The 12,577-nt window shown below is 47.2% G+C and overlaps 1 protein-coding gene across 1 annotated transcript; it reads left to right on the plus strand.

Moving 5' to 3' along the window:
- Positions 1-676: 676 nt before the first annotated feature.
- On the plus strand, positions 677-4,497 carry LOC103647104 (phosphatidylinositol 4-phosphate 5-kinase 6). Its single transcript, XM_008671655.4, has 8 exons — positions 677-2,244; positions 2,438-2,605; positions 2,719-2,884; positions 3,000-3,122; positions 3,223-3,416; positions 3,575-3,666; positions 3,760-3,817; positions 3,953-4,497. Exons 1-8 carry the CDS (start codon positions 704-706, stop codon positions 4,242-4,244), a joined length of 2,634 nt encoding a protein of 877 aa, XP_008669877.1. The 5' UTR covers positions 677-703; the 3' UTR covers positions 4,245-4,497.
- The last annotated feature ends 8,080 nt before the right edge of the window (positions 4,498-12,577 follow it).

Raw genomic sequence — 12,577 nt, forward strand, 5'->3', positions numbered from 1 at the left:
CGGGTATGTGTCCATTTTACCCAATTGACTTGGTGGGTATGGATATTTGTATAAGGGTCGAGTATGACATCGGGTCAGGTATTATCATACCCGAACACAACCCGACCCGCTGCCATCCCTAATCTATTCCATTCTACAAACCAAACAAAAAAAGAAGAGGGTGAGAAAAATGATAGATTATCTTATTTCTCAAACTGAACATGCCATAGTCTTCCTCGACTTAATACGCCAGGATAAATAACTTAAACTTGGTGTTGTGTTTTGTTACAATTATTAGGCTTGCTCTAATAAAGATTTCAATTTTATTGTTCCTCCCAGCATCACAGCTGGACCATTAATGTCAGAGAGACAGAGACAAGTATAGTATCAGTCTCTGGAGAAAGACAAATGCCACAAACACAATGTAGGTCTACAGCCTAGCCTAATGGAGAGGAGCTGTTTGACCCGCGTGTCGCACAGGGCTAACTCCAAAGCTCAGGTCAACGAGCTGCTGCTGGTCTGGAGGACAGCAACTGATGCCTTTGCCGTGCCATGGAAAGAATTGAAAAGGTATCAACCATCTGCTGGCCTGGAAAAAGCTTGGAGCAGGAAGAGAGAAATGGTGGCATGGCAATATGGCATGCATTCCCATGCGCAGTGCACAACACAATGCCTGGACTGGATTCAATTCAACGGCCGAGGCGCTGCCTCCGCTTCCCTCCAAATGTTGCGCTCCCGAGCTCTCCTCGGCAGCCTCCCACCCCCGAGTCGCCCCGACAACTCCTCCCAGCCTCCAACCACCGAGAGCGTAGAACTCGTAATCCAAGGCCAGCGCGCGCACGCCATTGCCTCGCCCCGTCCCGCTCCGGCGCCCCCCCACCGCCAGCATGCACAGGCTCGCCCCGCCCCGGTCGTGCTGAGACGACGTACCTATACTATACACATACACACGGACACACCAAACGACGCCAACGTGGCGACGTCGGCGAGGAAGATGAGCCAGCTCCCCGCCCCGGCCAGCCGGCTGTGGGAAGCGAGCATCCGCAAGCTCCAGACCATCCGCCGCGCGACGACAGCCACAGGGCCCGCGGCCGACGGCGCCGATGGCGGGGCCGCCCTCACGCCCAGTCTCCTCTCCATCAATTCCTCCTCCGCGTCCAGCACTATCTACCAGTACCACCACGAGGACGGCGAGGACAGCGACACGAGCACCGATGGCGGCAACGATTCGGAAGCCGGCGAGGACGAGGACGCCGGCGAGCCCACGCACGCGGAGCAGCTGCTGCCCAGCGGGGACTTCTACCAGGGCGACCTGCGCGGGGACCAGCCGCACGGCGCGGGCAAGTTCCTCTGGACCGACGGCAGCATGTACGAGGGCTCCTGGCGCCGCGGCCGCGCGTCCGGCCGCGGCAAGTTCTCATGGACCTCGGGGGCCACCTACGAGGGCGACTTCGCCGGCGGGTACATGCACGGCCAGGGCACCTACATCGGCGAGTTCGGGGACACCTTCGCGGGGCTCTGGGCCAACAACCTCCGCCACGGCCGGGGCACGCAGGCGTACGCCAACGGCGACGTGTACGACGGCCACTGGCGCGACGGCCTGCAGGACGGCCACGGGCGCTACATCTGGCGCCACGGCCACGAGTACATCGGCACCTGGAGGGCCGGCGACATGCACGGCTGCGGGACCGTGATCTGGGCGGACGGCGACCGCTACGACGGCGCCTGGGAGGACACCAGGCCCAAGGGCCAGGGCACGTTCCGCTGGGCCGACGGCGGGATGTACATCGGCACCTGGTGCGAGGAGGCCGGCGCCGTGCACGCCGACGGCGTCTACTACCCGCCGTCCGGTGGCCCCGCGGTGCCCGTGCCCCGCGAGCCCTGCGACCCCATCACGGCGCTGCTCCAGGAGCTAGAGGTGTGCGAGGGCAAGACGGCGTCGCTCATGCCGTCGCAGAAGGTCCTCACGTGGCCCGGCGTGGAGGCCGTGCAGAAGAAGCCGGTGTGGCGCCCGCCCAAGGTTAGCCTTGACCAAGGCAGGAGGTCCAGCGTGAGCAGGAGGAGCAGCGCGTCGCTGGACCTGGACATGCTGCAGCCGGCCGCCGCCGAGGGTGGCGAGACCGAGGAGGTGCGCGCGGACAGGTCGTGCCTGCGGACGTCGTCGTGCATGCGCACGCCGCCGAGGCCGGGCAAGAAGCAGGGGGAGACCATCTCCAAGGGGCACAGGAACTACGAGCTCATGCTCAACCTGCAGCTTGGCATCAGGTGTGTAAGTGTTCTACTCTGCTTCGTCTTGGACTGTATGCCATTGCACTTTCGCGATTCGCACGCTACATATTTATCTCCTGATCATCTGACATTTGCAGGCTATATATTTTATCTTCTGATCATCTGAATCATTGCTGCCTTTCCGAATCTGATTCAAATCATTGAATTGAATTTGAAATTTGGAACACAGGCACGCTGTTGGTAGGCAGTCAGCGCCAAATACGCTGGATCTCAAGTCATCGGCATTCGATCCAAAAGAGAAGATATGGACAAGGTTTCCTCCCGAAGGATCAAAGCATACTCCTCCTCACCAGTCCTGCGATTTCCGGTGGAAAGACTACTGCCCCCTGGTTTTCAGGTCTTCCGATCAATCAATACTGACAGAGACGCTGATGATGATCTCTTGGTTCTTTGCATTGACGAAGTTAACTGATCTGATACCGCTGCTGCTTCCTTTGCACTTTGATCCAGGACTCTGCGCAAGCTCTTCGACGTCGATCCAGCAGACTACATGATCTCCATTTGCGGGGACGAGGCGCTCCGGGAACTGTCGTCTCCTGGTAAGAGCGGGAGCTTCTTCTACCTCACGAACGATGACAAGTACATGATCAAAACGATGAAGAAGGCAGAGGTTAAAGTAAGCTCATTTGATCCATGCATCCAAACTAGTTTATTAAACGTTGAAAAAAAACTTAGTTTGCGAGTTACATTATTATGATTGAACTTGCGTTTTCCTTTTCTCATGCGAACAGGTGCTCCTTAGGATGCTTCCAGCCTACTACAAACACGTCCGCTTTTTCGAAAACACTCTGATCACTAAATTCTTCGGCCTGCACTGCGTCAACGTCAAGCTTACAGGAGCTATCCAGAAAAAGGTCAGGCTGCGACCAGCAACCTGTAATATAAATTTCACATAATTTAAATCCAGCAGCATCAGTTCCTAACCCACCCGTGAAATCTGATGGACTATTACAGGTCCGGTTTGTTATAATGGGGAACCTTTTCTGCTCCAGCTACGCGATCCACAGGCGCTTCGACCTGAAAGGGTCCTCGCATGGTCGCATGACTGACAAACCCATCGATCAGATCAGCGAGCACACAACGTTGAAGGATCTCGATCTTAATTTCATCTTCCGGCTGCCAGGGACCTGGTTTGAGGAATTCTGCAGGTGGACAGCAAGTTACTGTACTACTGGATATATATGCCTTCATGCTTGTTGCTTTAAGAATGAGAACTATGTTACCAAAAACTGTTTCAAAATCACAGCTGAATTGAAAGAAACCCAAGAATTCCGTGCAGTAGCTAATGGCTTGTATCTCCTTGCAGGCAAGTGGACAAAGACTGCGAATTACTGGAGGCGGAGAGGATCATGGATTATAGTCTTTTGGTCGGTATTCACTTCAAGGACAGATGCAAAGATAAGTTAAAACGATGCATGCTTCTCACACATGCTTGGAGCTGCAAGATGCATTTGGAGTTAGGAGACTGAAAAATCTATTTGGTTGTTACAGACAGCAGCAATGGTGACAATGGGACGTCACAGAATGCTGAAGATTCTGAAGAAAACAGGTAAAGTTAAAATAAAATTTGCCGAATTATCACAATTTACTGTTTGTATGTATTTTGCATAGCTTATAATTGGGAAGAAGGCCCTAGAATTGGTCTAACATAGGATGGCTAACATGCTAGTTGTGATCCATGCAGAAAAGGACCATTGAGACTAGGGATCTGCATGCCCTCGAGGGTGGAGAACGTAGTGAAGAACCCTGAGAGTGAATCTCCGCTCATTGGCGAGCCCACAGGCGAGTTCCAGGACGTCATCCTGTTCTTTGGAATCATCGACATCCTGCAGGACTACGATATCAGTAAGAAGCTGGAGCACGCTTACAAATCCATGCAGTACGACCCCAACTCCATATCAGCTGTTGACCCGAAGCAATACTGCAAGCGGTTCAGGGACTTCATTTTTAAGGCTTTCGCCGACGATGTACAGTAACTAGCTAATTTGACAGAACAGGGAGCCGTTTAACTAAGGCAATTAACACTTCTTAATTTGGCTGGTGTTCTTTTTTCCCACACAACAACAGTGTTCCTTTTAGGTAAAATCGTTGATGCAATCTGTTGTAGATAAAAACACTTCAATAGTGCAGCAATTTCACCCTTTTTTTCTTTCTTGTAGCATTTGTAAATTTTAAACATTTTTTGTGTAATTAAAACTAGAATAACACTTCAGTTTTGATGTTCTATGATTGAACTGGATTGTTTATATAGTCTTCTAATACAACAATGCTCAGTTTTGTCCTTCATTTGGACACTATGTGGAATATCATCGACCTCTGTATTCTTGTTTAATCTTTGATATACTTCTTTTTAAGCGTATGAAACATACTCAACTTCCTACTTAACACTTAACAACCTTATTAGACCTATAATTGTGTTGTCATTCAATCCACTAAAGGGATAAACACACTTTCAGATTTCAAAGCTTAACTAAAGCAAGAATTCATATTGTCAAATGGTCATCTAGGATGCGTTGAGCATCTCCAACAGATTAGCCAAAATGATTAGCTAGATTTACTGGTTTAACTACTTTATAAAGTAGATTTCACACAGAAAAGAGTTGGCTACTCCAAGGACCTCTCTAAAAATCGATCTCCATATTCAAAAGTGTCACGTACGAGGGTTTTTGGCCCACGAAAATTTAGGCGTTTCCTATAGTGCGTCAATATGATTTTTCAGATTGGAGAGGCTTTCACCTTTCAGCACCAAGTACGATTTTTTTTCTCCTACTAGTGTGGCTTTTTGGCGCCGCCACACATCTTGTTGTTGATCAATGCTGCCGTTGGCGCTGCCTCACATTTTGTTGCCAGTTGATGCAGTTGCTGGTCGCCGAACAAAGCATGCAGGGGTAGCCTGTGTCCACCAGCCAGAAAACACGCAGGCCCAGCCGTGGACAGGGACAGTGGTGGAGCCAGCCCGTAACCGGAGCCTGGTCACTATTATAAATTTCTAAAATATTTCTAAAGTATATATTTAACATAGACTAGTAAATTTCAAGAGAATAGATATAAAATACAAACATTCAAGCAAACAATGATTTAGTACTAAAAAATTTAAACGTAGCACGGTAAATACCTCAAGATGGTAGAGAACGAGGCAAATTCATCTTTCTAGTCTTCATGCCTTGAAACCGTCGCAATATGGTAGAGTCATCAAGTTCTTTGAATATTTCCCGCTCGATGTAGCACACCATCAAATGATTAAACCACTCATCAGCCATCTTGTTTCGTAAATTAGTCTTGATAATTTTCATCGCTGAAAATGCCCTTTCAACAGATGTTGTGGACACCGGTAATATTAATGCCAATTCAATAAGTCTATAAACCAATGGAAAAACCTTATGTTTCTCTGTCTCAACCATCTTAGAAGCAAAACTAGCAATATCAGTGCAAGTAGAGAATGCTGCATGCCTTCTTACTTGAAGAATATAAGTCTGAAGTTGTTGTCTAATTTGTGCAAAATCAGTAGTAGAGAAATCAGTATAATAAATCTGAGCACCTCGAACAAGGCTATCTATATCAAACCTAGAGAAGTTATTCTTTGGATCAAGACATGAGAAACATGTCAATATCTCAATAGTGGATTCTCCAAAAGCCATGCCTTGTGCAATTAGAAACTTTGAACATTCTAGAGATGAAGTCAAGCGGATTCGATATAATTCCTCTGCTTCTTCAGTAGCACGACTAAGCTGACTTGAGATGCTTTGTCTTTGATTTTGAAATCATCAAAATGCTTAACACACTTATTATGAGCACTACTCACTCCACCAACATGCTCAGGTAATGCTTTGTATGCATGCTTCCAATCATTAAATCCTGTTTTATTAAACACATCATATCCAAATATTTCTGCCCTTCCTGGCTCTTTAAAAAGGAAGCAATAGAAACAAAATGCTACATCTTTGGACTCGCTGTATTCTAGCCAATTATAATTTGTATACCAAGATTTAGAAAATGCTCTTTTATTTGCATTATTTCCAAATTGCTTCAAAGGAAACTTCAGAATAGGTTGAGTTGGTCCTTTTTGAATGTAAGCTCTTCTAACTTGATCTTGAATTTCAGGACGAAACTCATAAATTTGTTTTCTAAGTGCCAGGTCACTTACAATATCATCCAGATTAAATCCATATCCATGATTACTATCTTGAGGTGGAGCAGAAGGTTGAAGTGGAGGAGGTGGTGGTGGGTGACTGCCTTGTGCTATCAAATACCTCCTCATCCTAGCAAATTAGCAATCCAAAATTCACAGCATGTCAATACTTAAATTAAATAAAATGTTCAATCAAGTAATCAACCATCAATAATATGAATATGGCACTGTGCCTGGTGGCGGCGATGCGGCGTCAGGCGTGGGCGCTGGCCGCCTGGGCGTGAAGCTGTGCCTGGGCGCTGGCCGCCTGGGCGTTGCGCACTCGCCGCTGGCCGCTCGCCTGGGCGCTGGCCGCTGGGGCCGCTCGCTGGGCGCTCTCCTGGGCGCTAGGCCGCTGGCCGTTGGCACTTCCGCACTTGGCCGCTCGCCTTGAGGCTGGACCGCTGGAGAGTGGAGACCTGGATGTTGGCTGCGGGCTGCGGCGGCGCTGTGCGAAACGTTGGTTGCGGCGGCGCTGTGCGGAAGCAGGAATACGGATGGAAATCAGGAAGGAATGACCTAGTCTGATAGCCTATTAGCCTCCACTGCTAACTGCTTATTGGGCCTAATTAAACAGGTCGCCGTCTGCCGAAGCCCGGGCACGTGCTCTGGCTTGCCGGGCTATGCGTCCGCCCCTGGACAGGGATGGATCCAGCGGTGGGGCGGGCGGGGCTCGAGCCCCTCCTACCGCTTCGAATTTTATGGAGTCCCACTACAGCCTCCCCTAGTCTAAAATTTATACAATATAATGTAGAATGAGTTTTTATACTGCAGCAATTTAGTTCAACCCCTTCTAAACTTTTTTCTGGCTTCGTCCCTGGCCGTGGATACATCTAGCCAGACGACACGCTTGATAGGCTTTCTAGTCGTGGATCGTGCATGTAATTGGCAGTGCCTCGACCACCATGAGTAGACATCTGGATAATTTGAGGCTGGCACCTGGTCTCCTGCTGCCAAGTGGTGTTCATGGTGCCTAGAGGCGAGCTGCAAGATGTGAAGACGATGGTGGGAAAACGGTGGAAAAAAATCTTTGTCCTCCGTCGGCATGGGCTTGTGGCCGGTGGCAGGAGGGAACGCACGTGTGTAAAACAACCACGCGGATGGCGAAAGTCGATGACTCACGAATTTTACCGAGCGAGAACACCAGAATAGCGTGAAAGGAAAAAATGAAAAACGAGGAAAGCCTGTTGGATCCTATATGTAGGCTCGAATCTCTAAATCGGACTTCTCAGAAGGGGATTGTAACACCAAGAACTAAAATTTGGGTATGACATTATTTGCATTGCAAGTATTGTGTTTGACACATCTAGTATGCATTGACTAAGACAATAGCAAAGCAAATGAGATGTGTTTATTGAATATAGTGCAAAGTTTGCTTCCAAAACCTTGTTTGAAGATAAGCTTAAACTATTAAGTTTTAAACTAGAGACAATTTGACTATGAATACTGAAAGTCGCCTAGAGGGGGGTGAATAGGGCGAAACTGAAATTTACAAAGTTAATCACAACTACAAGCCGGGTTAGCGTTAGAAATATAATCGAGTTCGCGAGAGAGGGTGCAAAACAAATCGCAAGCAAATAAGAAGTGTGACACGCGGATTTGTTTTACCGAGGTTCGGTTCTCGCAAACCTACTCCCCGTTGAGGAGGCCACAAAGGCCGGGTCTTTTTCAACCCCTTCCCTCTCTCAAACGGTCCCTCGGACCGAGTGAGCTTTCTCTTCTCAAATCAACCGGGAACAAAACTTCCCCGCAAGGACCACCACACAATTGGTGTCTCTTGCCTTGGTTACAATTGAGTATTGATCACAATAAAGAATGAGAAAGAAGAAAGCGATCCAAGCGCAAGAGCTCAAAAGAACACGACAAATCACTCTCACTAGTCACTAATGCTTTTGTGGAATTGGGAGAGGATTTGATCACTTGGGTGTGTCTTGTATTGAATGTCTAGCTCTTGTAACTGGTTGGAAATGTGAAAACTTGGATGACTTGAATGTGGGGTGGTTGGGGGTATTTATAACCCCAACCACCAAACTAGCCGTTTGGTGGAGGCTGTCTGTCGCATGGTGCACCGGACAGTCCGGTGCACAACGGACAGTGTCCGGTGCGCCAGCCACGTCACCAGGACGTTGGGTTCCGACCGTTGGAGCTCTGACTGCTGGGCCCGCCTGGATGTCCGGTGGCACACCGGACATGCACTGTAGAGTGTCCGGTGCGCCACTTCGCGCGTGCCTGACTTCTGCGCGCTCTGGCGCGCATTTAATGCCTCTCCAGGTGACCGTTGGCGCGAAGTAGCCGTTGCCCCGCTGGCTCACCGGACAGTCCGGTGTACACCGGACATGTCCGGTGAATTATAGCGGAGTGAATTCCCGAAGCTAGCGAGTTCCAGAGGCGCTCTTCCTTGGAGCACCGGACACTGTCCGGTGGCTCACCGGACAGTCCAGTGAATTATAGCGGAGCGGCTCTGGATTTTTCCGAAGGTGAAGAGTTTGGCTTGAAGTCCCCTGGTGCACCGGACACTGTCCGGTGGTGCACCGGACATTGTCCGGTGGCACACCGGATAGTCCGGTGCGCCAGACCAGGGCACACTTCGGTTATCCCTTTGCTCCTTTGTTGAACCCAATTCTTGGTCTTTTTATTGGCTAAGTGTGAACCTCTTTGCACCTGAATAACTTGCACACTAGAGCAAACTAGTTAGTCCAATTTATTTGTGTTGGGCAATTCAACCACCAAAATCAATTAGGAACCAGGTGTAAGCCTAATTCCCTTTCAATCTCCCCCTTTTTGGTGATTGATGCCAACACAAACCAAAGCAAGTATATAAGTGCATAATTGAACTAGTTTGCATAATGTAAGTGCAAAGGTTGCTTGGAATTGAGCCAATAATATACTTATAAGATACGCATGGATTATTTCTTCATTTTTAACATTTTGGACCACGTTTGCACCACATGTTTTGTTTTTGCAAATTCTTTTGTAAATCCTTTTCAAAGTTCTTTTGCAAATAGTCAAAGGTAAATGAATAAGATTTAGCGAAGCATTTTCAAGATTTGAAATTTTCTCCCCCTGTTTCAAATGCTTTTCCTTTGACTAAAACAAAACTCCCCCTAAATGAAATCTCCTCTTAGTGTTCAAGAGGGTTTTGATATATCAATTTTGAAATACTACTTTCTCCCCCTTTTGAACATAATAGGATACCAATTTGAAATTTTCAATTGAAAATCATTTTAAAATTAGGTGGTGGTGCGGTCCTTTTGCTTTGGGCTAATACTTTCTCCCCCTTTGGCATGAATCGCCAAAAACGGAGTCATTAGAGCCCTTAGAATTACTTTCTCCCCCTTTGGTCATAAATAAATGAGTGAAGATTATACCAAAGACGGAGTCCTTCTCCCCCAAAGATGGAGAGTGGCTCGGAGCGACGGCGAAGGATGAGTTACGGAGTGGAACCCTTTGTCTTCGCCGAAGACTCCAATTCCCTTTCAATACACCTATGACTTGGTTTGAAATAGACTTGAAAACACATTAGTCATAGCATATATAAAAGAGACATGATCAAAGGTATATGAATGAGCTATGTGTGCAATATATCAAAAGAAGTTCCTAGAATCAAGAATATTTAGCTCGTGCCTAAGTTTGTTAAAAGTTTGTTCATCAAGAGGCTTGGTAAAGATATCGGCTAATTGATCTTTAGTGTTAATATATGAAATCTCGATATCTCCCTTTTGTTGGTGATCCCTTAAAAAGTGATACCGAATGGCTATGTGTTTAGTGCGGCTATGCTCAACGGGATTATCCGCCATGCGGATTGCACTCTCATTATCACATAGAAGAGGAACTTTGGTTAATTTGTAACCGTAGTCCCTAAGGGTTTGCCTCATCCAAAGTAGTTGCGCGTAACAATGGCCTGCGGCAATGTACTCGGCTTCGGCGGTAGAAAGAGCTATGGAATTTTGCTTCTTTGAAGCCCAAGACACCAAGGATCTTCCCAAGAACTGGCAAGTCCCCGATGTGCTCTTTCTATTGATTTTACACCCCGCCCAATCGGCATCTGAATAACCAATTAAATCAAAAGTGGATCCCCTAGGATACCAAAGCCCAAACTTAGGAGTATAAAATAAATATCTCAAGATTTGTTTTACGGCCGTAAGGTGAGCTTCCTTAGGGTCGGCTTGGAATCTTGCACACATGCATACGGAAAGCATAATATCCGGTCGAGATGCACATAAATATAGTAAAGAACCTATCATCGATCGGTATACCTTTTGATCGACGGATTTACCTCCTTCGTCGAGGTCGAGATGCCCATTGGTTCCCATGGGTGTCTTGATAGGTTTGGCATCCTTCATCCCAAACTTGCTTAGAATATCTTGAGTATACTTCGTTTGGCTAAGGAAGGTGCCCTCTTGGAGTTGCTTCACTTGAAATCCCAAGAAATACTTCAACTCCCCCATCATAGACATCTCGAATTTTTGTGTCATGATCCTACTAAATTCTTCACATGTAGACTCGTTAGTAGACCCAAATATAATATCATCAACATAAATTTGGCATACAAACAAGTCATTTTTAAGAGTTTTAGTGAAGAGTGTAGGATCGGCCTTTCTGACTTTGAATCCATTAGTGATAAGGAAATCTCTTAGGCATTCATACCATGCTCGTGGGGCTTGCTTAAGCCCATAAAGCGCCTTAGAGAGTTTATAGACATGGTTAGGGTACTCACTATCTTCAAAGCCGGGAGGTTGCTCAACATAGACCTCTTCCTTGATTGGTCCATTGAGGAAGGCACTCTTCACGTCCATTTGATAAAGCTTGAAGCCATGGTAAGTAGCATAGGCCAATAATATTCGAATTGACTCAAGCCTAGCTACGGGTGCATAGGTTTCACCGAAATCCAAACCTTCGACTTGGGAGTATCCTTTGGCCACAAGTCGGGCTTTGTTCCTTGTCACCACACCATGCTCGTCTTGCTTGTTGCGGAAAACCCATTTGGTTCCTACAACATTTTGATTAGGACGTGGAACTAAATGCCATACCTCATTCCTCGTGAAGTTGTTGAGCTCCTCTTGCATCGCCACCACCCAATCTGAATCTTGTAGTGCTTCCTCTACCCTGTGTGGCTCAATAGAGGAAACAAAAGAGTAATGCTCACAAAAATGTGCAACACGAGATCTAGTGGTTACCCCCTTATGTATGTCGCCGAGGATGGTGTCGACGGGGTGATCTCGTTGGATTGCTTGGTGGACTCTTGGGTGTGGCGGCCTTGGTTCTTCATCCTCCTTGTCTTGATCATTTGCATCTCCCCCTTGATCGTTGTCGTCATCTTGAGGTGGCTCATCTCTTTGATCTTCTCCTTCATAAACTTGAGCCTCATCCTCATTTTGAGTTGGTGGAGATGCTTGCGTGGAGGAGGATGGTTGATCTTGTGCATTTGGAGGCTCTTCGGATTCCTTAGGACACACATCCCCAATGGACATGTTCCTTAGCGCGATGCACAGAGCCTCTTCAACACCTATCTCATCAAGATCAACTTGCTCTACTTGAGAGCCATTAGTCTCATCAAACACAACGTCACAAGAAACTTCAACTTGTCCAGTGGACTTGTTAAAGACTCTATATGCCCTTGTGTTTGAATCATATCCTAGTAAAAAGCCTTCTACAGTCTTAGGAGCAAATTTAGATTTTCTACCTCTTTTAACAAGTATAAAGCATTTGCTACCAAAGACTCTAAAATATGAAATGTTGGGCTTTTTACCGGTTAGGAGTTCATATGATGTCTTCTTGAGGATTCGGTGTAGATATAACCGGTTGATGGCGTAGCAGGCGGTGTTGACCGCCTCGGCCCAAAACCGATCCGAAGTCTTGTACTCATCAAGCATGGTTCTTGCCATGTCTAATAGAGTTCGATTCTTCCTCTCCACTACACCATTTTGTTGAGGGGTGTAGGGAGAAGAGAACTCATGCTTGATGCCCTCCTCCTCAAGGAAGCCTTCAATTTGAGAGTTCTTGAACTCCGTCCCGTTGTCGCTTCTAATTTTCTTGATCCTTAAGCCGAACTCGTTTTGAGCCCGTCTCAAGAATCCCTTTAAGGTCTCTTGGGTGTGAGATTTTTCCTGCAAAAAGAACACCCAAGTGAAGCGAGAATAA

Source organism: Zea mays, chromosome 2, assembly GCF_902167145.1.
Source record: "Zea mays cultivar B73 chromosome 2, Zm-B73-REFERENCE-NAM-5.0, whole genome shotgun sequence".
Taxonomy (NCBI): domain Eukaryota; kingdom Viridiplantae; phylum Streptophyta; class Magnoliopsida; order Poales; family Poaceae; genus Zea; species Zea mays.

Bases quoted from the DNA above. Each gene is read 5' to 3' on its own strand.
- LOC103647104 (XM_008671655.4), top strand. From the start codon at position 704: ATGTTGCGCTCCCGAGCTCTCCTCGGCAGCCTCCCACCCCCGAGTCGC. The intron at 2,885-2,999 runs GTAAGCTCATTT...TCATGCGAACAG, and splicing joins TGAAGAAGGCAGAGGTTAAA to GTGCTCCTTAGGATGCTTCC. The intron at 3,417-3,574 runs GTGGACAGCAAG...ATCTCCTTGCAG, and splicing joins TGGTTTGAGGAATTCTGCAG to GCAAGTGGACAAAGACTGCG.